General features: G+C 51.0%; 9 protein-coding genes across 9 annotated transcripts; 5 read left to right on the top strand and 4 right to left on the bottom strand.

Moving 5' to 3' along the window:
• Positions 1–851: 851 nt before the first annotated feature.
• On the top strand, positions 852–2964 carry MRS44_011183 (uncharacterized protein; the record flags this gene model as incomplete). Its single annotated transcript, XM_046270742.2, has 2 exons — positions 852–1890; positions 1946–2964. 2 exons carry the CDS (start codon positions 852–854, stop codon positions 2962–2964), a joined length of 2058 nt encoding a protein of 685 aa, XP_046135120.2.
• Positions 2965–3699: 735 nt separating this feature from the next.
• Positions 3700–4915, bottom strand: MRS44_011182 (uncharacterized protein; the record flags this gene model as incomplete). Its single annotated transcript, XM_065619635.1, has 4 exons — positions 3700–4025; positions 4082–4143; positions 4204–4321; positions 4375–4915. The coding sequence occupies 4 exons, from the start codon at positions 4913–4915 to the stop codon at positions 3700–3702; spliced, it is 1047 nt and encodes a 348-aa protein (XP_065475707.1).
• Positions 4916–6006: 1091 nt separating this feature from the next.
• On the top strand, positions 6007–7904 carry MRS44_011181 (uncharacterized protein; the record flags this gene model as incomplete). Its single annotated transcript, XM_046272658.2, has 2 exons — positions 6007–6087; positions 6183–7904. 2 exons carry the CDS (start codon positions 6007–6009, stop codon positions 7902–7904), a joined length of 1803 nt encoding a protein of 600 aa, XP_046135122.2.
• A 1356-nt stretch (positions 7905–9260) lies between these two features.
• Positions 9261–13060, bottom strand: MRS44_011180 (uncharacterized protein; the record flags this gene model as incomplete). The annotated part of the gene is made up of 6 exons (XM_065619634.1): positions 9261–10624; positions 10722–11405; positions 11455–12053; positions 12109–12813; positions 12865–12908; positions 13028–13060. The coding sequence occupies 6 exons, from the start codon at positions 13058–13060 to the stop codon at positions 9261–9263; spliced, it is 3429 nt and encodes a 1142-aa protein (XP_065475706.1).
• Positions 13061–14293: 1233 nt separating this feature from the next.
• On the bottom strand, positions 14294–15208 carry MRS44_011179 (uncharacterized protein; the record flags this gene model as incomplete). Its single annotated transcript, XM_046278428.2, has 1 exon — positions 14294–15208. The coding sequence occupies one exon, from the start codon at positions 15206–15208 to the stop codon at positions 14294–14296; it is 915 nt and encodes a 304-aa protein (XP_046135124.2).
• A 1444-nt stretch (positions 15209–16652) lies between these two features.
• MRS44_011178 (uncharacterized protein) lies at positions 16653–17226 on the top strand (the record flags this gene model as incomplete). Its single annotated transcript, XM_046270787.2, has 2 exons — positions 16653–17018; positions 17074–17226. The coding sequence occupies 2 exons, from the start codon at positions 16653–16655 to the stop codon at positions 17224–17226; spliced, it is 519 nt and encodes a 172-aa protein (XP_046135125.2).
• A 559-nt stretch (positions 17227–17785) lies between these two features.
• On the bottom strand, positions 17786–18491 carry MRS44_011177 (uncharacterized protein; the record flags this gene model as incomplete). The annotated part of the gene is made up of 2 exons (XM_046279992.2): positions 17786–18048; positions 18098–18491. The coding sequence occupies 2 exons, from the start codon at positions 18489–18491 to the stop codon at positions 17786–17788; spliced, it is 657 nt and encodes a 218-aa protein (XP_046135126.2).
• A 1012-nt stretch (positions 18492–19503) lies between these two features.
• On the top strand, positions 19504–20892 carry MRS44_011176 (uncharacterized protein; the record flags this gene model as incomplete). The annotated part of the gene is made up of 5 exons (XM_046272075.2): positions 19504–19674; positions 19725–19826; positions 19896–20117; positions 20167–20309; positions 20361–20892. 5 exons carry the CDS (start codon positions 19504–19506, stop codon positions 20890–20892), a joined length of 1170 nt encoding a protein of 389 aa, XP_046135127.2.
• A 1049-nt stretch (positions 20893–21941) lies between these two features.
• MRS44_011175 (uncharacterized protein) lies at positions 21942–23882 on the top strand (the record flags this gene model as incomplete). Its single annotated transcript, XM_065619633.1, has 6 exons — positions 21942–22091; positions 22215–22860; positions 22914–22933; positions 23016–23094; positions 23145–23344; positions 23394–23882. The coding sequence occupies 6 exons, from the start codon at positions 21942–21944 to the stop codon at positions 23880–23882; spliced, it is 1584 nt and encodes a 527-aa protein (XP_065475705.1).
• Between the last annotated feature and the right edge of the window lie 489 nt (positions 23883–24371).

The following is a 24371-nucleotide window of genomic DNA, read 5'->3' as shown; positions in this document are numbered from 1 at the left end:
CCGAGTCCAAATGTGACAGGCATTAACTGTTTGGGATTAAAGAGTTGTATTTTTCGTCTTGGCCTAGAATCCTAGATTTTCGGCTGTTTCGGGGCATCAGTGGCAGCGCTCCACAACTTGGATAGTCTGGAAGACACCCCATGGTACATACTATATTCCAATGCAGTCCAGTAGCAAAAGATTCCCGGTCTCACAACATAGATTGAAGAGGTAGATAGAGTGAGGGGATGTTACTCGCTCCAGCCTCGGCATTGTAATAGCCCCAGTTGAACTGTCAGATCCTGTGTGGTGGATGTGTTTATCACATGCAGCATGATTGCATCCGCACTATTGACGAGCCGAAGCGTCCCGATGCGACATGGCCCACAACACCGACATCCATAGCAGCATATATCCCGCATGTCCGGGATACCCGAACGAGTGGGATAGAGACACCTGTCAAGCGTGCGTTAGTGTGCACCATTTCCTTGGTGAGTCGTTTGCGGGTAACGGTGGGGTTGCAGCGAATGCAACAATACAACTGCAGATATGCTGAAGAATGCCTGTAAGCGGGTATGTGTATGTACCCATGTGCCTTTTGCTCCTCCAGAGAGGACGACTACATATTGACGAGCAAAACTAACGTTCTTAGGTACATATACAAATTCAAACTAACCATGCAATGGAGGCTCGCCTACGCTTTCCAAGATATCATGTCTCCCTGCGCCCCTCTTCTCATTCATCCATCCCCTCACCTTGCGCCAATCAGCCAGAAAGCTTACGGGGACTTATGTAGCGTGATATGGAGCCAAAAGACTGTGTTGAGGTAGATAAGAGGTAGCCTGGGTACCGACCGGGCGGTTCAAGCCTCCATGCCCTTTACTCGTCTTTTGTTGGTTGCAAACTTCCAGAAGACCCAAAGAACCTCGGCCGTCAAGTATAGTGACGAGGTTCTATCCCGAAGCGTTCATTATTCTTTTCAGAGACTTGTCAGAACTGGCAACATGCGCGTTGCTGTTATCGGAGGCGGCCCCTCTGGCCTCGTCCAGCTCAAAACACTAGCAACCGCTCATCAGTATTTCCCATCAACGGAACCCTTTGAGCTAAAGCTCTTTGAGTCCTACGACAAGCTTGGTGGTGTTTTCCTGCATCATGTTTATGAGGATGCCGAGCTCGTCTCCTCAAAATTCCTCACCAGCTTCTCTGACTTTCGTCCCCGACCCGAAGACGGTGACTTCCTCTCTTCCGAGCGGTACAGAGAGTATCTAGAGGACTACACTACACACTTCAACTTATGGCCATACATTCATCTCAGTACCCGCGTTACAGGCGTCAGGAGAGGAGATGTGAGCGAACATGTCGTCAGTTACATGGGACCCGATGGTCAGGAGATTGAATGGGAGTGTGACGCCATCGCCATTTGCTCGGGCGTCCACTCAAAAGCTCATATCCCAAATATCCCTGGCATAGAGAATGTCCCCGAGGTGATTCATTCACAAGACTTCAAGAAGCGTGAGCAATTTGGCACAGGCAAAACCGTCATGGTACTGGGTAGCGGCGAGACTGGCTGCGATATGTGCTACCTCGCCATCACATCCCCTACCGAGAGAGTCATTTTCTGTCATCGCGATGGCTGGATTGGTGCTCCTAAGCGCGCTCCAGGGCAGCGATTCCTACCATGGCTGCGCGGTGACCAAGACTACGACACACCGCAACTACCCATCGATGTCAGCCAAGTTACCCTTTTTGATACCATGTATGTCCATCCTATGGTCCGAGACACGATGATTGTTTGGGATTATTACCATTTCCTTGCCCTGCCTGCCGGATGCTGGATCTGTGGAGGCTCGAAATATGGTGTCGACCAGTATGTTGGTCAGATCTTTAGTGAGCGTTTCCACGCCTCACGATGTAAGTCAACTTGGTACTACTTCCAATTGTGAGGATACAGCTAATACCGTCCCAGTATTCTGGAACAAGGCTTGGCAACGCATCCAGAACAATGTCTCTACTCCATGGCGTCCGACCAAGTGGACATTGGCTACCCGTATCCGCCGGTTCTTCTTCAACACGGCCATTATCCCGGCCAAACGCACCATCGACGTTGCCCCTTTCCCCTCCTACATCACTCCAGACGGCATCGCCCACTTCCCTGACAACGGCCGCCCTGAGGCTAAGCGCATCCAAGAGTCCATCGTCAAGCCTGATATGATTATCTTTGCAACTGGCTATGTCCCCCACTTCCCCTTCCTCAACACCGAACACAATGCCGGTCGCCGTCCTTACCCCGTCTCCCACGATGCCGACGTCCGCCAGGTCTGGTCCTCCAACGACCCTACCATCGGCTTCATTGGTTTCGTACGCCCCGGCTTTGGTGCCATTCCTCCCCTCGCCGAAATGCAGTCTATGCTTTTCGTCACCCATCTCCTCGGCCGCATCTCCCGCCCGCTGCTCAAGGATGACGAGTGGCACTACCGTGTAATTCACGCACCCAGTGCCCGTGTCTCCTATGGTGTTGAGCACGACAGCTATGCTTACCAACTCGCCAAGGACTTGGATATGGCTCCTTCATTCACCGATATCCTCCGCATCTCCCTCCACACACCTCGCGGCTGGCGACTCCCCTATATCTGGGCCGGCGGTGCCAGCTTCAACGCCAAGTTCCGCCTCGTTGGGCCCTGGAAGTTTGACGGCGCCGCCGAGATCCTCACGGGTGAGTTATGGGAGACCATTTCCCGCCGCTCAGGCCTCTTCGGCAACATTCCCATGGTCGTCGTCCCCGTCATCTATCTTGGCGCTATCAACCTGTTCTACTTCATCTACGCCCTTTTCTGGGGAACTCTGGCCAGTGTCGGGCTTGCTAAGGCTCCCGTCCCACGTAATGATGTTAAGAGGAAGTTTGAGGAGCTGGCTCAAATCGAACACATGAAGATGAAGCAGGAGGCTGCGATGGCAGGAGATGCTAAGGTGAAGATAATGAATTAAGGAGACTATATGCCCTGCGTATGGGACCCTGGGTGGTGGTGACAATGGAAACATGTGGAGGGAAATAAATTTGCATATCATCATGCTAAACGCTAACAATTTGTGTGGTTGAGGCGCTAGAGGCTGGAGGCATTTGTCACTATTTTCTCTGGTTTTTATCTTCGTTTTGAAGAGAGTACATTCTTTTTATCTCGATGTTAGGTTTCTACTGTCTTCGGCCCTGAGTAATTAATTTCGTTCCTCAAAATCTATCTTCAATACCATGTGACCATGATTACTATTACCCTTTAAGCTTGCCTCAGGGTAGAGGAACTTTGCTGTCCTGTTAAAGTCGAGGACGTTTCAGGGGTCGCCCCCGGCCCTGGCAGGCCTGGGAGTGGTGCTGGCGGCTGTGGTTACCCCTTGCATAGACGGCGAATGAACAACAAAGATTCCTTGGCACCGGCTATGCCGGCTGGCTTTAGTAGTTGTTATTTGAACAGCAGCGGGCGTTATGATTTGGGCAATCAGCGCGGAATTGGTATCCCAGCCTCAACTCACAACCAAGCAAGCGCCACAACTCTAGGTAGCCAGACCATATCCTGCCCAAAGGTCACACGATGTATGCAGTGAACGATGAAGCAACGTCTTTAGTCAACCAATAGCGAAGCACGAATATAACGAGCAAACCATTCAAGATAATTCATTAGCCTTTACAGAGACCTTCTTTTGGGCCTGCCTTGTATATCTACCCAGTCAAGTAGCTCTACCAATGGACTCTTTACTAGGGTCTTCCCTAACCCAGATATTACTTTGCATCTTATTTCGAGGCTCTAGTGGTATATCACTATTGTCGCTTCGTGATGGTGACGGTGCTCGTGGCGATCGGGGGAAGGTATCGTGGCGGAACCCGCTATTGTTATATGCCAGGTTGGACCCAGACTGGGCGTATGAGGACGCCACATTGGACTTGTTCTTGTTAAAGAAGTATCCGTATATCGATCGACTCAGGGCGAGGTTGGCGCCAACGATGCCAAGATACAACTCGAGGTTGGACCAGATGGCCGTGATGGCATAGACCCCTGGGAAAAGGCGGCTGTCAGTACTAGTTATCGAAACGCAGAAGGTTCCAGCTTACAACTGAGGTCTGATGTTTTAATGCCTAGAGACGCTGCACGGGCAATGCCAAAGCCGGTAGCGCTGTCGATCATGCATGTCAGTAAACTCGAGGCTGGACCGTGCCGCCATGCAGGGACCTACATCAAACCAAGGCTCATCAAGGCCCAAACGGAGATCTTCGTCTTCAAAGGAAGCCGGACTTTCCAGATGACGAGCATGGGTAGCAGGGAGCAGATGATGTCGGTGACGATCGAGTATGCTGCGCAGTATGGGTCAGCCGCCTATCAGTCTGTCTCTCGACGTGAGACATACCGATGGTCAAATAAATGGCGTAAATGCGAACCCGTGCATCCCAGCACTTCCCGGAACCTGTCCAGTACGCTTCCACAGGGTCGCATTCAGCGAGAAGAATAACGATGCATCCGAAGTTGGTGATGACCAAGCCCGCCATGACTGCCCAAGCGGACCATCTCAACCCCCTCGAATTCTTGATCCGCAGCAGGAGTAACAAAATGGAAACTTTGAGCAGACAGATGCTGGCGAAAAGAAGAATTTGGGCGACCCATCCGAGCATATTGTTCCGTATGTAATTCTCCTTGGGGATGTACCATCTGTGTCGGCCGTTTCCAATGCTGATCTGGGCGACCTGGGTTGCATACCGAGCGATTCCGAGAAAGGTGACAATGATCATGGTGTAGTCATCCCATTCTAGACATCGTAGGGCTGATCGTACCCAAACGCGCAAGCCTGTCGTGATGATGACAAGCGCGATCAGCACACTAGAGACTCCGAGCAGTATGGGACCGACATTTTCGTCCGGCGGTAGTGGATCTGGGGGCGTTACAGCCGACATGCGTACTGTAGTGATTGCAGAAGGTAGCGAATGATCGCAGAAGAGGGAATAAGAAAGGAACAGACCAACAAGGTCGAGTCAATGCTCTAGTTAAGTAAGAGTGCACACCTATCCCACCCACACGCCGCATATTACAAAACGGAAACCCAGTTACCAGGCCAGAAAAGGCATCTGAACCTTTCAGCGGCGATGCCGATGTTTTCCCCCAGCCGTCAAGTTGTCTCCTCCTCCACCCGATGAGGCAATAGGGCTAGTGTCTGACATCTGGGACAATTCTGCAGCCACGGCCGTCCCAACTGATTGCGGGGGAGGATTGCTATCTCAGTGCTCGTCGGACTCTTCTGCAAGGGCAAGGACCCTTGCTTATGGCCTAAATGCAGGGGGTTTAGTGATGCCTTGCGGCGGCCTCCGTAGGGATGCTTGGATTATCCAGAGTATCTTGCTGCTGAAAGAGCTTACCAATCACTTGGGCTTTCACCTTCCCAGGAATTTCTACATCTACTTTATCTAGGATCTGTAGCGAAAGGATCGAACGAGGTGTCTATCCCACATGGCTCATGCGTAGGTTCATCCCATCAACGACTTGGCCGCGTCAGAGGCATTTTCTTGCAGGCAGGGGTCCCGAAGCGAGGAATAAGGTTTGCAACGGTTAGCATAGAATGCAACATAGTGCCGGTTGCTATCAATGTTAAGAAGCTTTTGACAGGGATCTTGATTCGCCGTGACGGCCCGTCCCAAACCCCAAAGAACTAAACCGCCGGGCCTTTGCAGATACGAAAGGAAGGCGTCTTGGCTTCTTTACCCCTATTTGATCAAGTCCGGCACTCGTCCCGCTCGTGGCCTCACGTCAAGGGACAAGTGCATCATCCGCTAATTGTCAACTAAAAGAATCCAATTTCCCTAGCATGCGGCGTCGGAGCCTTCCAGCTGCCCAGAGAAGACATGATTCCGGATGAACCGCAGACTCTGCAGGGGCTCCGCAACCCGTTACAAATACGTGCTTCTTCCACTTCTACTCTCTTCGCCCCCACGACAGGCAAGTCTTGAATAAACTTTCCCATTGTCGGATCAACCCCTCTTCGGTTGCAGCCATGCTTGTCAAGTCGTATTTGTGGGTTGGCTTCTCTGCAGCTGCTCTCGCAGCCCGGCCTCAGCAGCAAGCATACGATTATGTGAGTCCAAAACCTGCCTTAGCCCACCTGCAGCATCTGCACCTGAGACGCAGGTGGCAAAAGTGACACATCTTGCTAATACTTGTGGCTTACAGATCGTTGTCGGAGGCGGCACTGCGGGAGTGGCCGTTGCCGCTCGACTGAGCGAAGGCCTACCCTCTTCCAGTATCCTCCTCGTCGAGGCTGGCCCCGCTGCCTGGGATGAGCCCAAGATCAACATCCCAGGCATGAAAGGTTCAACCCTGGCGACCAAATACGACTGGAATTTTACAACAGTTCCACAATCTGGTGCCAATGACCGCGTCTTCCCTGTGAATCGTGGCAAGGTCCTCGGTGGCAGCTCTGCCCTCAATCTGATGACCTATGACCGCGCCGCTGCGGCAGAGTACGACAGCTGGGAGGCCCTGGGCAATCCTGGATGGAACTGGAAGACCATGATCAAGGCTATGATGAAGTCTGAGACCTTTACCGGCAAGAACACCGACACTTACGGCTCTGCGGGTGTTGGTGACAGTGGTCCAGTGCAGGCCGTCATCAACCGTTTCATTCCCGACCAGCAGGAGACTTGGATCCCCACTATGAACAAGCTTGGAGTCAAGACCAACCTTGAGTCCCTTGGCGGAAACCCCATTGGTGTCATGTACCAGCCGAGCAGCATTGACCCAACAAGCTACAAGCGATCTTACAGCGCCAACGCTTATATCAAGATCGCCAGACCCAACCTGCGGGTCCTCACAGACACCACCGTGGCTAAGGTGAACCTGATAAGGAGTGGCACGCAGCAGATTGCTACTGGCATCACTCTTCAGGACGGGACCGTCATCAGGGCGCGCCGAGAGGTCATCCTGTCAGCCGGATCAGTTCAAAGCCCTGGATTGTTGGAACAGTCTGGCATCGGCAGCAAGTCCGTTCTCTCCGCCGCAGGCATCAAGCAGATCATCGACCTTCCGGGTGTCGGCGAGAACCTCCAGGACCATCTTCGTGTCATGAGCTCGTACCAGCTCAAGCAGGAGTTCACTTCCTTCGACATCCTCCGCAGCAACCCTGTCGTGGCCGCTGCCGAGTTGGCCCTTTGGAATGCCGGCAAGCGCTCTCTGTATGACTACACTGGCAGTGGGTATACCTTCACAACATGGAAGCAGGCTCTTGGTAGTGACCGGAACCTTGTCGCTCTGGCCAAGGAGGCCGCTGGTAAGGACGCCAGCAAGGTGGACAAGAAGAAGCTCGAGTTCCTGAGCAACCCTTCTATTCCTCAGCTGGAAGTCATCTTCTCGGATGGCTACACCGGTGTCAAGGGCTACCCAGCTAGTACATCGCCCCTCTTCGGAAAGGGCTTCTTCTCCCTCATCGCCGTTATCATGCACCCTCTCAGCCGCGGTAGCATCCACATCAACCCATCCGACCCCGCTGGAAAGCCTGTCATCAACCCCAACTACCTCAGCAACGCGCATGACCTGGAGGCCGTTACGCAAGCCGTCAAGTACTGCCGCAAGATCGCCACTACAGAGCCAATGCGGTCGGTGTGGGAGAGTGAGTACGAGCCTGGCCTGGACGACGTCAAGACGGACGAGCAGTTCAGGGACTATGCCCGGAGGACGACGCTCAGCATCTTCCACCCAGTTGGAACGTGCTCCATGCTTCCCAAGGCCGATGGCGGTGTCGTCGATCCCAAGCTCAAGGTTTATGGTACCAGGAATCTGCGAGTTGTTGATGCGAGTGTCATTCCCCTGTTGATTTCTGCCCATATCCAGACGGCTGTCTATGGCATCGCGGAGAATGCGGCGAGACTGATTATTGCAGATGCCAGGGGTTATTAATTAGCAATTTATCCTAGCGAGGATGATACAACGTTGTTGTGTTTAGAACTAAGTATTATAATAACACATTACTTTCTTCAGTTGACTGTTGAGGCTCGCGGAACGCACATTCCACAACGCCTTGGGCTCGGCGGGTACAACTCCTCTGTAATACTCCTATGACAAGTATCCCTGGACGTTATTATAACCACGAACCTGTGTTGACTGCAACTCATCCCTCCTGTCGTTTCCAGCAATTTAGGCGATGGAGCAATCTCCGTCTGACGCGACGCGCCTTGCTAGCGTACGGGCTTGCCTTTTTCGGTAAAGCCGCTGTGACAGTTTTCTGGAATCACGTGGGTGGGCCGCCACGAAGTACGAGGATGCATCCATGCGCCACACTCCTTACCCTGCACCAAGGATTTTTCATCGAAGGCACAAGTTCTCAAGGGCAGTGGCCTTCTTGCGACTCTATAATAGCTGCTGGTTATCAGAATACTTTCTGATTACTTTGATATGTCTTAGTTTAGTTCACCCGTTTCGTGAGGACTCCAATCGCTGATTTAACACAGCAAGGCATTGCACGACACTCCGTGTCCTTCTATAATGTTGAGTACGCAGCAACGGAATGACACGACCTACCGCGATCGGTCAATAAATAGCCGAGCAACCAACTCATTTCTCAAGATCGAGTCAGAAAGCATTGCTTGATAATCCTATTTCAAAACAAACACCTATTTCTACAATTGTGCACGCCCTTCTGCCTTTCAGGCACAACGAGAACGGAAAGGCCATGCATTGGAGCGCCTGCGCAATATTTGTGGGACATCCAGTCACGGCTGATGAATCGACTTGCACCAGATCAAAGGTACAAGTTGTGTTACCAAATTTAGGTGAGTAATCAAGGTATTGCTGATCGCACCGAGGTACTTACTCCTGGCTTCTCAGCCCGTCAAGCACCTACGCATGGCTCGCGTAAATATTTCTAGCAAGCCATGGAGCCTGGATGCTCGGCGTATCTTATCGATAGGCGTTATCTCAACAGGGCGCAAAAAAAAAAAAAAAGATCAAAGGACAAAAAGAAAACTTGCTGGTGGATTCAAACCACCTGTGATGGACGAACAGGGAATCGAACCCTGGACCACTCCCAGTTGCTGGGATCGCAGGACGAATCATGCTAAGGGAGTATTATACCACTAAACCATTCGCCCGATTGAGTTGTTGTCCGAGGTTCTCAGTTCGCTCCATGATTCCGACGCTAGTGTGGACGCCCGTCGCAAGCGATGGTCGAATTGACAGGAGAAACGATTGTTTCGGATGAGATATCCCAACAAGAAGTCCAACTGGTGCCAAAAGATACAATTATCTGTTCCAGTGCTATTTCCGAAAGAATGGCCATCTCCTTCTTTTTGCCCCTGCTTCTTTAGCACTACCACCCGTTGTCTTATCCTCCTTCTGTTCCTCCCTGGGACTTGATACGTTCGAGCTTGGCACAGTGATCCCAGTTGATCCAACTGACTCACTTGTGGCTGAGGTTGTGAGGGGGGCTTGCAATGTTCCATCGGCACTCGATGAAGATGCTTCCACATCGTCGTCTCGTTGTCGGGCGGTGACTTTCCCTTCACTCTTTCGAGACAGCATGGGTAAATGCCCGAAGACCACTGCTCCCTTGTCATCAAGATCCGTCAAGTGCACTGGTGTCATACCATGTGGGACTGTGCGCGGCCATGACTTCTTGACAAAAAATTGCACTGGGTCGTGGCAGTCCTGGGTTTCATCGTTGGTTGTTTTTGCGGCCGTCTTGTTGATGCACTCTGTCAAGCAGTTGCAGGGCCTGAAGGGGTGACTAAAAGAGGCCCAAACAATCTTTTTTGCCATCTCGCCTTCTTTCAGGCCCGGGTCCATTCTCAGAATGCGCTTTTCATATAACATCTGCAGTGTCGATATGGAAGCCGCCATATAGTCTTTTCCTTTGGGTAAAGACTTCCAGCCTTGGCACAAGCTCTGGGGCTGGTCAGGCCGAATCAAATCACCAAACCCATTGCCAAAGATGGTGGTGACGCCAATCGAGGGCATGAAATCGATCCAGCCGTGACCCCATGATTTTAGATATTGAACCCGAGGAAGAATGGGGCCAAGTGGAGTGACAACATCTAGAACGTCGAAGCCAACAATCTCGCGGCGGGGGTCCAGAGACTGCGAGATCCTTATTCCCTCCTGCGACACGGTTTTGGACTGCCTATCAATCAGGAGCTCGATAGAGTGAAGTACTTCCTTGACGCGAGACCTAAAAGTGGCATACTGCACCTCTGGCACCCCAGTTGGTCCTCGGCGCTTGTCGACAATGTAGATATTCAAGTCCAGATTGTCCCAGCTCTTTAAAGTCCTGAGGGCTGCTTGCCGACCTGTGACCCCATCCCATTTATCTTTGAGCTGAGTTGAATCGAATACCCAGTCATAGGTCGAATCCGGGTCGTTCTTATCGAGATGCAGTGATATCCTGACAAGATGGAGCAATGCAGAAGCGCCATCAACAAGCCATGTACGGCGACTTGATACATCATGAAAAGCAATGGGTTGAACTCCAATCCATTTGAGAAGGCTGGGGTAGTCCTTTCCACGCTGGAGCCAAAATGGTTGCTCCTTGGAGTTGATCTTCATGCTGACACCGCCTACCACGTCAGCCCCGGCCTCGAGGTATAGTCTGTCAATAACGATCGAGCCTGGAGGTTTTTGGAGTCCTGATGATTTCACGTCATGATTTGCCAATGTGTCTCCTACTACCAGTTAATATGACTGACAAATATGCTTCTTTTGGGGCATTCTTGATTCACTTACCGCAGAAGTCTGTGGCTGCTGCACACCACCCGACGACGTGACGCTTCTCTTCCAACATTCGAAGAGAAACACTCTCCAAGTTCCTGTTATTCAGATCATCGAGCCTGGGGTCAACATATGAGATCCTTTCGTCAGCTTCATCACTAACGAGAAGATGCCAGACGATGATATCGGCAGCCGCAAGAGTAGCGACAGCAAGCATATTGAACCCCTTCATGATGATTCTTTGGTCCCATCGCACGACCTGAGTTGAACCGATAATGGTGGATATTTCAGCCAATGACATCTCCAAACCCGTCTTGGGTATAGATCGCTTGAGGATTGGAAACCCTTTGACTAGGACTGGGCCGCAAAATAGGTTGCCCCAACAGAGACCGGGCTCCAGAGACGGATCCGCTGTACCTGCAAACTCGAACCTAATCTCGCAAGACGCAATCCTATTCCTTGTCCCGGTTTGGGGAAGTAAACGGATGCCGCGGACACGAGGAATGTAACTCATAACCCGCCCATGCGTGATTGACGGCCGTAAAGCTGAGGCCAACCAAGAAAGTTGCTCGCCTATCTCGGAAACGAAGTGGAGGCCGCCAATCGCGGTTAGAGAGAAGGATGATTCCGGGTGAATGATAGCGCTGAGACTTTTGAGGCCTCGCTGACGCTGGCCTTCAAGGGGCTGTGGTGTCTCATCTGAGGCAGAATTAGAACCGAGAAAACAACGGTGGCATTCCGAACTCACATGAACATTCTTGGCCTTCAGGAAGTGACACTAGCTCTTGTAACAGAGTGATCAGAGATTGTCCGGATGTAGGCCATGTTTGATTCATGTAATCCGCCACTGTCAAAGCCTGTGCCTCATCCCATGAACCGACCAAGCATAGTATTTTGGGAAGAGCCTCTTCGTAAGGGATATTGGTGCCCAAGTTACGGAAGAAGCGAACAGGGTTCCAATTGAGGTTGAATATCATGGTCACCATGGAGGGCCGTGGCCGCACTCTGCTCTTCAGGGGGTATCCTCGAACCCGCAACTCTCTCCGGATGGTTTTTCCGATTCTTGCTGCACCATATTCATCTCCAAAGGACAATCGATCATGCTGAAGGATCTTGGTTAACAGCCAGCGATATGCATCCGACTGTTGAACAGACTCCATGTATTGGGCTGATGACGATATTTCCGTGGTAGATTCTGGCTGAACGCCACTCACCCAATCAAGGATCGCATCGCTGGGCTTGCTGGATTGTTTGGGGCCTGGTAACCTATCGTCACCTAGTAACTCTTGGTCCGTCCGGCTGGATGCCATCTCGGATGGAGCGGAGGCTAGCAGTTGGACGATCTGTCTATGATCCGACGAGTCAACTTCAGTTAATTTGGCATTTTCATGCTTGAACTTACTTTCTGTGTCGTTTGATTATGGCCCCTGCCTCCAACCCGCAAGCGCTTAAGGACTCGTCCTGCAGTCTACATGCAAACTCCTTCACTGCGTTACCAAGGTAGTCTACAGCCATACTCTTGCTGCATGTGCTGCCAAGATTGCTCTTAACATCCTGGACAAGCTGTTGGACAAAACGTTGCTCGCTTGGCTCCATTGAGCCATCCCAGGCAGAATCGACAGAACAAGTGGTGTCTGCGTCAGAGTCATCGTGGGAGGGCGGTCGCATCTGTGTTGACCCAAATTTTTCAAACCGATGAGACAGTTGAGCCTTGAGAGAAGAACGAGACCTGTGGGATTCTTTCTGTTTATCTCCTTCCAATTTATTGGTAGCCTTGGGCTCTTTTTTATCATCTGGTTGAAATCTAAATTGGTGATCTTTTGTCGTAGGTAGAACATAATTTGTATCAAGAAGGTCTTCGGGCATCCTGGGAGGAGTTGATTCAGGTCCCCAAGGCGCAAGTCTCCGAATGTTTTCGAGCCTGCGTGAGTGGACAGCTGAAGGAGAAATCGGTTGGGGGATGGTGTGATATTCAAGGCCTGAGATTAACGAAGTCCTGGGAGATGTTTCGGCTTTGGTCCCTGGAGTGGCTGTTGGAAAACTGGTGAACTCGGAGGATGCGAGCCCGGCCTCCCGCTCTTGGGTTCCTTGATCAAGACCCTGGCAACTGCACTCTCATGAGCATCTTAATGATTTCACTGTGCCGAAGATGACGTACCATGCAGAACAGTAGAGCAGCGACACAGAGTTGGGCACAAATTGCTTTTCGCAGGTTATGCTACCAGACGTCTCAAATGTTAATAAAACCACACCGACTTATGATTGAACAAGAAAATAGGCATTCTAGAGAAATGGGAGACGTTGGTATGTGTATGACGTACCAGTATGTCGGAGAATATTGCTGGGGTCTCCATGGCTCTGTTGGCATTTCCGCAGGCACTGATTGATTTAGGTAAGGTTGAACTGGTTGCATACTCGCGTCACCCCAACTTGGGGTAATCCCTGGCATCCTCCAAAGCTCATGTGAATAATCAACGAGGCTGGCTGGGGCTGAGGGTGGCGGATATAGCGGTGTTTGCATCATGGAATCATACTGCATCGGCGAGCTAGGCATTTGGGAGTACGACATTGGAGAATAAGACATGGCCGAGCTAACAAACAGGACAAGAATATTAGCTAGTCCTACGCCGTGAGCAGTTGGACAATTCAACACCTACCCCATGGGCGACGGCTGTGCGGCTTGTCCCTGAGCCGGCTCATGCTGCTTCGAGTCAGGTTTAGATCTTCGGCCCATTCCGAATCTTTGAATGGCGAGCAGAAGACCAAGGCTGGAAAGGTTATGGAGTTTGCAAAGTGAATGAACTTGGGTGAGGAATGAGAGAGGGGTTTTCTTGGTCCTGCAGCAGGAATGCCTAATGAGGCTGTAGCATGACTCAGCTGCGCCTCTTTGTCTCAGGGAGGCAATAGAGTGTCTGAAGTCAACCGCAATTGGCTAGGCATGGTGTATTACGCTGCCTATGGGCACACTTAGTAAAGAGAGATGGGGTGAGAAACGAGGCTGTGCCGCAGATTTCTTGCCTGCTACTTGATTATCAACACACCTATTTTGGGTAGGTAAGATGGTTTAAATGGCGCGATGAAGCCTCAGCTGTGCGACTCTCACTGGCGAACAAAGTTGAAGATGACATGCCAAGCTTAGCCTATCGCACACTCGAGTCTTGATGCTAGATATTTGCATAACGTAGGTCACCCAGGAATTGCACGTCCAGCCTCAGCGATTATGCCGGTTTCCCTCCTATGAAGATATCATTATCTCGATCTGTGATTGGAGTTTTTTTCTTACGCCCTTACTAATGATTTCCACCATCACGGTTTCTAGGCGGCTTCGAGATTCGTTGACCGGGCCGAACCTTATCTCAACTACAATTAAAGGGCATGGGAACAGCTGTCTGTCAAGTTGATACCGCAATGCAAACTGGACACAGGCTGCTGGTGTAGCTCACTAGTCAATGAGGGACAGAAATTTGATGTAGTGAGCAGGCTCTCATAACACGAGGATCAGCAACATTTAGGTAGGGAACAACGAGGAAACCTCGGGCGGGGCCGCTCCTGGATGGTTCGGTAATGATACAAGTTTGAAATGTAAATTAATGAAATAGAGCGAGGCTAAGGTAGTAAATAGCCACACAGTAGAGAAGCGCAATGGCTACTATCTCGAAACGGTAGCCTCGGGGAAGGATTGTCTGCAGGAAGGCCGTGCCTAGATTTTCATTCTGGCTGTCAGGGAAAAGATCTTCCAGATACTGGGCCTCACTGTCAATCAGAGTATTGCAGGGAAATGCTTCTTCCTCATTTGAATGACCCAAGTCTTGCCTCGTTGCCGACCTGAAATCCCGTCTCTTTTTACCTTCTCTCAACAACGCGCTTGTTGGCTTCCACATCCGTTCGGTTACTCCTTCCAGTGTTCTGTCTGAGCCGCCAGGGGGATATATCGCCATGAGAAACTTCTTATCTCCCTTGGAAAGAACGTGACTGGCTTCAAAACACGTCATCATGCTATGAGTGTCACCTTTACAGACGGTGTAGTGCATGATGGACTTCGGATCATAGAGCACCAGGGAAAAGATTCCAGACTCCTCCATCATACGCACTTGTGTCTTGAATTGATCATGAGTCCACCCAGTTCGCTTCTCAATGAATTGATGGTTCCAATTGATCTTGCAGTCAGGGTGACAGTGCGCGTGCTTTAGACCCAGGGCATGGCCAAACTCGTGTAGGATCTCCCTTTGCCTTCGGTCTATGTCTCTCTGAAGTGGGCCACCCAGGCGGTTCAGTGACATATTAAGCCGTAAAGTTGCCACGTTATGGGGAACAGCGGTAGCCATGTATCCATCGGTTGACTCGGATCTGGCTGTGACCTCGACTTGAATGTCAGATGGGGTAGAGTCACCGTCTTGAAGGAACTTGAACCGGATGCCCATCTTGATTATGTTGTAATGTGCGTTGATAAGATCGATGATGGTGTTCTTCTCCTCATTTGTTCCGTTGAGGAAGGATACCATGAGAACTCGCTTATGCAAAGGCCAGAACCAGTCATGGTCACGGTAATCAGTGGATGAAGCCTTGCCCCAATCGTACGTTGGGAGTTTGATAGGAAGGAAACCTCCCTAGAATCTCAGAACGTCTGTCATCGAAGATGTAACCTCCGTGGTATTTCGTGCAAGGGTTGTCCAGTCGCTCGTTTCAGCTAGGGTTGGAAACCACTCAGGAATGAACATGGAGAAAGAAGGGGAAAGACTGGTTTATACACTACCAAGATAATCTGATGCGGAGCTGAACGAGAATCTGCAATAAGAACGGAATTCTCATAACAGTGAACAATTACAGACATAACATTTGCTCGCCACACCCATAGCTCTTATTGAATCATATAGTGCATTTCAGGAGTTAGTCGTTGGGTGGACAATATGTGAACAAGAACAGCAAGAACGATTTAGGAGATTGCCTTTGGTGAATGACTTCACCCTTATTTGTGTAGGTGTTGGGTATTGGAAGACAAAGAAGACAGACAGACAATAGTAATGCATACAAAGAAATCAACATCCTATGCCCATCTCGGTACTGCTTGTTCACCTACTGGCAACTGGAAACCGGCCACAATAGCAGGCGAAAGAGTTTTGAACACAACATTGACACCATAGTAGATTTGGTGGCGCTTGATATAGCCAAAGGAATGAATTTCTCGCCACATCAACGGCCCGTTGCATGGGCCATGAAAGATATTCAGACATTGGCAGACAGTGCCGCACGACGGCGATCATACCTTAGTTCTAATAGCAAGAAAAAGTCCCAGCTAAATGCCAAGAATCAGGTTTACCCCGACCTGACGACGCGACCTCTCAGCCTCGGCCTCTCGCTTCGGTTCCATCCACAGCAACCCCTCGGTTATGCTTATCCATCGTAGTGTAAGCGTCGCTTTTGGATGTTGGTATCCCTAAGATATAACTGATGGTCGAGGTTGGTGTCATGCGCCGATCTGCAACTCTGGGCTTCTTTCATGATTGGCGCCCGCGCCGTCAGACTGCACATGTCAGATTATAGCACGCCGAAAAGGGGAGAAATCTGACACTCTGGATGCGACATCCGATATCTAGCAACGGAAGGAGTCGAGCTCGGAAACCCCGGGCAAGGTGATAGGCTCGCGCTATAAATCGACGGTTTACCATCCATCCCTTTTGTCCTGGGCTCAAACACCAAGGCCACCCTTAACCAAGACCACCCTCTGTTATGCCTTTTCCTGATCACGCATTTGAACTTCAAGGGGGGTGCAGATGCAAAGCAGTGAGATTCAACGCCTCGGTGCCTCCCTTTGAGGAGCGCCCTCTCAGTCCATACAAGACCCCGGGTCTCGGTCTTCCTGATTCGGTTCAGCCTTGATTTCCCATGTCTGTCGTTTGTCACTGCAGTGGCTGTCGTGCTGCAACAGCTCAGGTAGGTGTCTATGGAATGCCCACTCATGCTCCGACTGTCAGCATCTCCATCTTGGCTCCCGAGACGGGATCGGACGGCAAAGCGAGTACCCCTCTTTCTGACGACGAGCGGACTTGGACACCTTGGGCTTCGATGAGTTCCAAATTTTCGGCTGATGAAGCGTCACCTCTGAAACGTTATGAATCTTCACCGAGCCGATGGCGGTATTTTTGCGGAGTCTGCGGTTCGCCTATCGGATATGAGGTCGACCCTACCAGTCTCCCTGCTGAACTCAACTGGCCTCATGTGGTGCTTCTCTGGACTGGGGCACTGGACCGCTCTGTTCTAGAAAATGACTGGGTTCGCCCAGACCACATAATGTTTACCTCGTTTGGAATCCCGGTAGGTAGAAATACGCTCAAGGCATGTGAAGATTGGACCTTGACCTTCCATCTAGTGGGTTCGCGAGCAGGTCAAGAACGGTGTCCAAGATGCTCAAGAGCACCCATTCGTTCTCGTCGACCAGCCAATGGGCAAGGAATCTATTGAGAAAGTTCATTCCTTGGTTCGTGGGACTGGTATCCATGACGAAGTCACCATTTGGGAATGAGGATATGAAGCTGAATGTTGAGGTACGAGCATAAGCTTCGCAATTACGTACTTCCCTTTAAAGAGGGAGAAGTATAACAATTCAGGTATCAAAAACCAACTTTTGGATGAAACGCTTTATGTAACGTGGTATCTAGAAGCGAAAAATGTAGGTTTGACGGGGGTTGCTTGATCACGATTGAATTAACTTTGGGAAACAATGATTCTGGAACGTGTGGATCAAACACCGTTGTGGTGTTAGAAGAAGTGCACTAGCAAAGTTAATTATATAAAGAAGACGTAAGAAGCAAAGAACAGAACTTCATGCACAAATAAAAAAGAGGAGTTGACTAAAAAAAACAGGGGTGGTCGAATTTGTGTTATTAACTCCCCGTACCCTACATCCTTTTGATGGAGCACCAGAACAGATCTAGAACACCAGTGATCAGTCAAGAAGCATGGCCTCGCATTTCTAGAACTACGCTGAATTAGGTAGGTCACCTAGAAACCCACATGTCTCTTCTTTGTTCACAAATTGGGGATTAATATCACTTCCCGGTGGATGTCTTCTCACTACCTCCTCACACGAGCGCGCGGTCCATGCGCCCACCACTTCGGCTCTTCTCTGTCAGGGCCCGAGCCATCGGGATGATTCCAGATGCAGGTTCACCCTCCAGGGTCTGTTCAATGAAACCGAATTTCCGGTAAAGGAATGAGCCGTCCTTGCTTGCATCTACGTAGAGTTCGGCACCATTTTCGTCTGCAAGATCGCAACCCCATTTCATGAGCATTGAGCCGGCACCTCGTCTTTGATACTCAGGATGTGTGACGAGAGTATCAAGATCTAAAAACAGTCAGCATCGCCTCCCTCAACGAAAGGAAGAAACTCCCACAGTAATGCTTTGTCTTCCCAGCCATCACTTGCTGTCTTGAGTTCTCCAGGCTTTGAATGAAGTCCTCAATCGCTTGGCGAGGCATATCCCGGTTCCAAGCAGGATATCGAGGTCCTCGCTCCTCCTGCGTAGCCGTGTCCCATTTCGCAAAAGCAGCTATCCGCGGCCGACCCAGGTGATCCTTCGAACTGGGGTCGATAACTTTGATATAGTGCTGGTAGGTCTTATTGGCAAGATCCTCGCGGTTGGCCTCATCCCACCACTTGCGCACGCCTGGAGTATCGGGCCACAAGTACCGCACCCCGGGGTCTGTGAACCCGGCGTACCATAACTCAGTAAGCGCAGGAACGTCTTCCAGAGTTGCTTTCTCTAGTACCAAAGCGTTCGACGCCATGTTGACCAATTGCACCGTTCACAATCGAAGGAGTATTGCTCTGACGGTGATGTGACAGAGTCAAGGTCGTTTAAAAAGGGGGATCAGTTTGGCCGAGTTCGGCGAACTGACGCATACTTGGAGCGACACTACTAACAATAATGGATCCTTCTAAGGTGCCGAGCCACGTCACAAATGACTCTTTCTTGGTAGACAGCGGAGATTTTTCAAGCCTCATCCTTCGCTTCGGTAGAGTCACCTCCCACCTTCCTCTTGAAGAATCGTGACGTAAACGAGGGTGATAGGGATGCGACAACCGTGGCGTGCATGCGCCGCAGACTGAGCTGATAAATGAAGGTTTGAGTTTGGTTTGCAAAGCAAAACTGGCCATGGAACCAGCGCGAAAAGCCTGAATGGGTAAAGTAAGGACACAGGGGGGGCATTTCGTTTGATTTAGCGCGTCTCGCATTGACGGCACATGCTGAGAGATGCATATGTCTGTTGGTCAACGACGTGTCGCTGGCAAGCGGGAGTTACATTATCACGTATCTCTTCCTTGCCATTAAGACCCTGAACCCGGCAACCGGGGAGCAGCAAGGACCGCCCGGTGGACTCTGCGGCAGATCCATCACCAGTCTGGAAGCTGGATTAAGGCCCATCTGCCGGGATGGCCCTGTCCCGGGCGGATCGGGGGCCTGTCGATCCCGCCTGAGCCGAGACGCTTCAGTTGAACGGATGGGCGGTGGGCCGTTACGGTTAATTTTTGCGATTGGACAGCATGTGCCTGTCAAGTGTCAAGGTTAAAGGAGGCACGTCTTGGCTATCACACGGTGCCGATACCCTGTGCTTGGGGGTTGTTTTCCTAGCTGTCTGGATTGCGAGAAGTAGTGGTTCGTCTTTTTCAGCAGAGATATTCCTGTGGCTGGCGGATGATTGACCAACAGGCGAAAAGACCTGCCATCCCTTGAGTTATTCTGTGGCTTCAAATCTCCGCTGCCAACGCTGCGAGTCTGCAACTTGATGCGCCCACACGATGATTCTGCCTCGCGAGCATGAGACACCCTTCAACAAGGCGCCGTTGATACGGGCCGTGACGGCTCTGCTCATGGTTATTTCGATTCTATCGGCCATTACCCGCCTGGTGACCAGAATGGCAACGGCGGGCAGCCTGAAGCTCGACGACATGCTTGTCGGCGCCTCCACGGTTGGTTCTACACCTCTTTTTTGTTGGTTGTCGCTTGCTGACTGCAGAAGATCATGGCTATTGCGCAGTCGATCGCCGTCATTATCCAGGGTGCGAACGGACTGGGGAAGATGCAAGGCCTGTCCGCCGATCAGGTCTCGTCAATCTTGAAGGTACGGAGTAATTATGAAGCATCACCGACTGGACAGTCAAAGCGCTAACAAGACATGTCTGCATCACAGGCGCAATACACATCGGACGTACTATTCATTCTCACATTGCTTTTGGCAAAGATCTCGGCCACGAGGACTATCTGGGGCATGGCTCCTCGAAAGCGTCGAGGCTTGATCTGGGCTACCGAAGGCTTGATCGGTGTCTGGGCATTATCGTCGATAGCAGCTTCATTTTTCCAATGCTCTATCCCAGAGCCTTGGGACTACATGAAAGGCCAATGCTTCAATCGGGTGCGTCGCATATCTTGCTGGGAGAGACTGCATCTAATGACTACTACAGTACGCCTTCTGGGCCTATGTTGATGCTTTAAACATCATCACCGACCTTGCTATTACCTCCATTCTCGTCGACATGTTCATTCACTTAAAGACATCGGCCGCCAAGAAGACGTTGGTCATTGGCGTCTTTGGGTGCCGCACATTGTAAGCAGCCTCACTCTTGGCAAAAGCACAACACTGACAAAGGATATAAAGCATCATTCCTCCCATCATCTGCCACATGTACTACTACAAGGCCGCGACCGAGTCCAACAATCCCATGTTTGACATGTGGCCGCCGACAATTATAACCCAAGTCATTCTGTGCATGAGCGTCATGGCTACGTGTATTCCCTACCTCAAGCCGTTCCTCGACAGTCTTGAATCGGGACAGATGATTGCAGGAGACCTTCGTGGAGCGAGCAGCAAGGGAAGCAATAGCAGAAGCAGAAGCGGACCAAGTGGCTACGCTTCAGCTTCGGCCCACACGAGCCGTCCTCGAGACAAGTCCGCAAGGGGAATAATGTCGGTCGCTACCATGGCTACAAATGCTTCTTATCGGAGACAGAATTACGAAATGATGGATATGGGCAAGTCTCGCGACCGGGGAAACAAGGCCACCGTCACTGCAGCCTCTGAGGCCAATGGCTCGTGGGACCGCCATAGCCAGACAAGCCAGACGGTGCTTGTCGAGCAGAGTTGGACAGTGGATGTACACAGGGAGCGAAGTGACACCACAGGTGCTTGATCGAGATTTAATATACATAAATCGACAGCTTGTGGAGAGCCCATTTAATTTTCAAGACATGTCTCAGACAAACAGACCCAAAACTGTCAAATCAGACATGCCCGTGTCAAGACTTGTTCTGCAGCTTCTTCCTTGGGCTCGCAAAGATAATGGCGCAGCGTCAAAGAGCAACACGGGCGCTCTCAGTGGACCGCAAAGAAACGGGGGCATTAATTGCGCGGACAGCGCGGATCACTAGATCCATGTGGACACAATCTCCTCCCGGGAAAAGTCAAAATTGATGCAGGCAAGGAATATTCTGCTCCCATCATACGAGGGCCACACGGTGTCACTCCCGGTGGCAGGGGTTTCCCGTCCAACTAGGCCGACGCGTTCCCACTACCGCTGTTACTATTCCCCGATCGATTCTGTTATCCATGGGGTTTGTCACGGACCTCGGTGATCATATGCGGTCCCCGTAGCGATACGACATCTGTCAGTAATTTCTGGCCTGCCCACAAGTCGCATTACATCTCCAGATGTCTCGATCTAACGAGGACCATCCCTGGAGTTTGTGCATGGACGTAGTGCACGGTATATCTACAAGACAGCAAACGATCCTGGCAGGGATGAGGGTCGCACCGATGCAGCAGGGATCGGCTCCTGGTGGATGAGGCAACATCTCTCCCTTCGGGTGACCCAGCATTTCTCGGGTGAGCCCAGGGGTCGAGTCGTCCAACGACCAACCGTTCTTGTCGTATCCTGCAGAGGAAGCCGACGAGAAGCAGCGTTGGCCGAGAGTGAGTTTCACACTCTGCTACCGGGACTGTTGCATCGTTGCATCGGCTGCATGAACACGCGCAACCGAGTCAGGGGATGACTCGCCACGTTTTCTGCATGCCCAACGAACTGTATTCCCTACATAATAGATTACCCCCGTGCAGTTGTTGGCTGCAAGATCTCGCATCAGCCATCCCCTAATCTCCCGCCTTTCTCACCACGCCGTCTTTTGGTGCTCACCACGGCTGTTTGTTCTCTCTTTGCTTGACATTGATAACACGCTCGTCAAGATGGTTTTTAAACGTGATAGCCAAGAGCTCGACGACGTGACCCCCAAAAAATCGCCAGAGCAAACATTCGAAAATGTCTCAGAGGAGGTTGACCCGGACGCCTTTGATCGCTCTCAACTGGCTAGGCTGGGAAAGAAGTCGGTTCTAAGGGTAAGATTAAATCCTTATTGTTGTTTATCACATCACCTCTTGTTAGAGAAGCTTGAGCTATACAACATCCTAACCTTCAATCGACATGGATGAGAATACTAATCAAGAGTCTTTTCTGGACAGCGCAACTTCCGTTTCTTGACCATCTTGGGTTTCAGCTGTGCTATTCTCGTAACATGGGAGGGTACACTCATGAACTTTGCCCCCGGCCTGTCAAATGGCGGTGCTGGAGGTCTCATCTACGGCTTCATCTTCGTCTGGATCGGCAACATCAGCGTCTTCTCAACTCTGTGTGAACTCGTCTCTATTGCGCCAACGTCGGGTGGACAGTACCATTGGGTTGCCATGCTCGCTCCTCGATGGTGTTCCAAGTTCTTGAGTTACATCACCGGTTGGTTGACTATTGCTGGCTGGCAAGGAACTTCTGCCGCCGCCGCCTTTCTTACGGGTACGATGATTCAGGGTCTCGTGACATTTACGACTCCCTCATACAACGCTCAGACATGGCAGGGAACGCTGATGCTCTGGATGTGTGTTCTCATTGCCGTCTTCATCAACACTGTTGTCAGCTCCATGCTTCCCAAGCTGGAGGGAATGATCCTCATTCTACACATCATTGGCTTCTTTGCCGTTCTTATCACTCTGGTCACTTTCGGTGCGCACGGTGATGCGAAGAGTGTCTTCCTTGAGTTCCGAAACGAAGGTATGTGGCCTACTCAGGGTCTGTCATGGTTCGTCGGTCTGCTCGGTTGTGTCTTTTCATTTGCTGGTAAGCTTCAGTAACCTCCTGGCATCTTTCATGCGGGTTCTAACACTCTCTAGGCGTCGACTGCTCTTTCCACGTAAGATTTCCTGTACCCGTATCCAATTGGACACTGGTATCGACTAACTCATGGAAATATGGTTACTAACTTGAGTAAATAGATGTGCGAGGAAGTCAGAAACCCCTCTGTGGCTGTTCCTCGATCCATCATGACCAGTGTCTGCATCAACGGCGCCATGGGTCTTGCTATGATCATCGCCATGCTCTACGGTGCTACCGACATCGACAAGGCCATCAACTCCCGACTGGCTACCCTTACATCGAGATCTTTTATCAGGCAACCGGTTCCAAGACTGGCACCGCTGTTATGACGTCCTTGATTATTGTCATGACTCTATCCGCTATTGTCGGTGTTATCGCCGCCTCCTCTCGCATGTTCTGGGCCTTTGCTCGAGACCGTGGTGTGCCTTTCTGGTCTACTGTCTCTAAGGTAAGTTTCGCCTGCCTCTTTTCACATTCTCAAGGCTCACCACGACCAGGTTGATCCTCGAACCAACGTCCCTGTCTGGGCCATCACCGTCACCAGCGTCATCTCGTGTCTCATCGGTCTCATCAACATCGGTTCCACCGTCGTCTACAACGCCATCATCTCTGTCGCCGTCTCTGGTCTATACTCTTCCTACCTCATTTCAGCATCTCTCCTGCTCTACCGTCGATGCGGCAAGGGCTACAAGATGCCTGATCCCAGCGCCCTTCCCGCCCTGGCCGACACTACTGCTGGCGAGGGTCAGACTCTGGCTTGGGGTCCATGGCACGTCCCCGGCATTTTCGGCATCATCAACAACACGTTTGCATGCCTTTTCATGATCATCATCTGGTTCTTCAGCTTCTGGCCCCCGCAGACTCCTGTTGACGCCGCCTCTATGAACTATTCGTCTCTGATGACGGGTGGCGTTACCCTTCTTAGCATTGTGTACTACATGGTCTGGGCCAAGAGGGAGTACAAGGGACCCCAAATGGAGGTTTAAGACAAAGCATTTCCAAGAATAGCATAGCATAGCATTGTGCAGTTAGCAGCATCCCGGCGGTCAATACAAATGTCTTTACTGGATCACGTTGGCCACATATGCGCAACCAATCGCCAAGTCGGTGTGTTCAAAGGTTTGCTTCTACCTGAAATAAGGCGACAAATTGGAATTCTCAAAAATTTAGAGCTAGAGAGGAGGAATGTTGCGGCGCTTAATCCATCACCAACCAGGTCTTGATTCATGACACGAATGCTCTCGAGATGAGGGGAGAGGCAAAATGCATCGTAAGCCCTTTGTCAGAACGGGGCACGGACTCCCCTGCCAGAGTAGCCTGTGTTCATGTTCCCATCATTGAATCCTTTGGCCTCGTACGACGTTCATGGGCTCTTCCAATGGTCATTCTTCTTTGTTTCTTTATCCTATGTTGACTCGAAGAAAGGATATACGATGACAAACGCTAACCTAGGCTGTTCTGTAGCAGGAGTTAAC

The sequence above is a fragment of the Fusarium solani genome, assembly GCF_023522795.1.
Source record: "Fusarium solani strain SB1 chromosome Unknown bctg00000007, whole genome shotgun sequence".
Classification (NCBI taxonomy): Eukaryota; Fungi; Ascomycota; class Sordariomycetes; order Hypocreales; family Nectriaceae; genus Fusarium; species Fusarium solani.
This window is presented reverse-complemented; position numbering and strand designations above follow the sequence as displayed.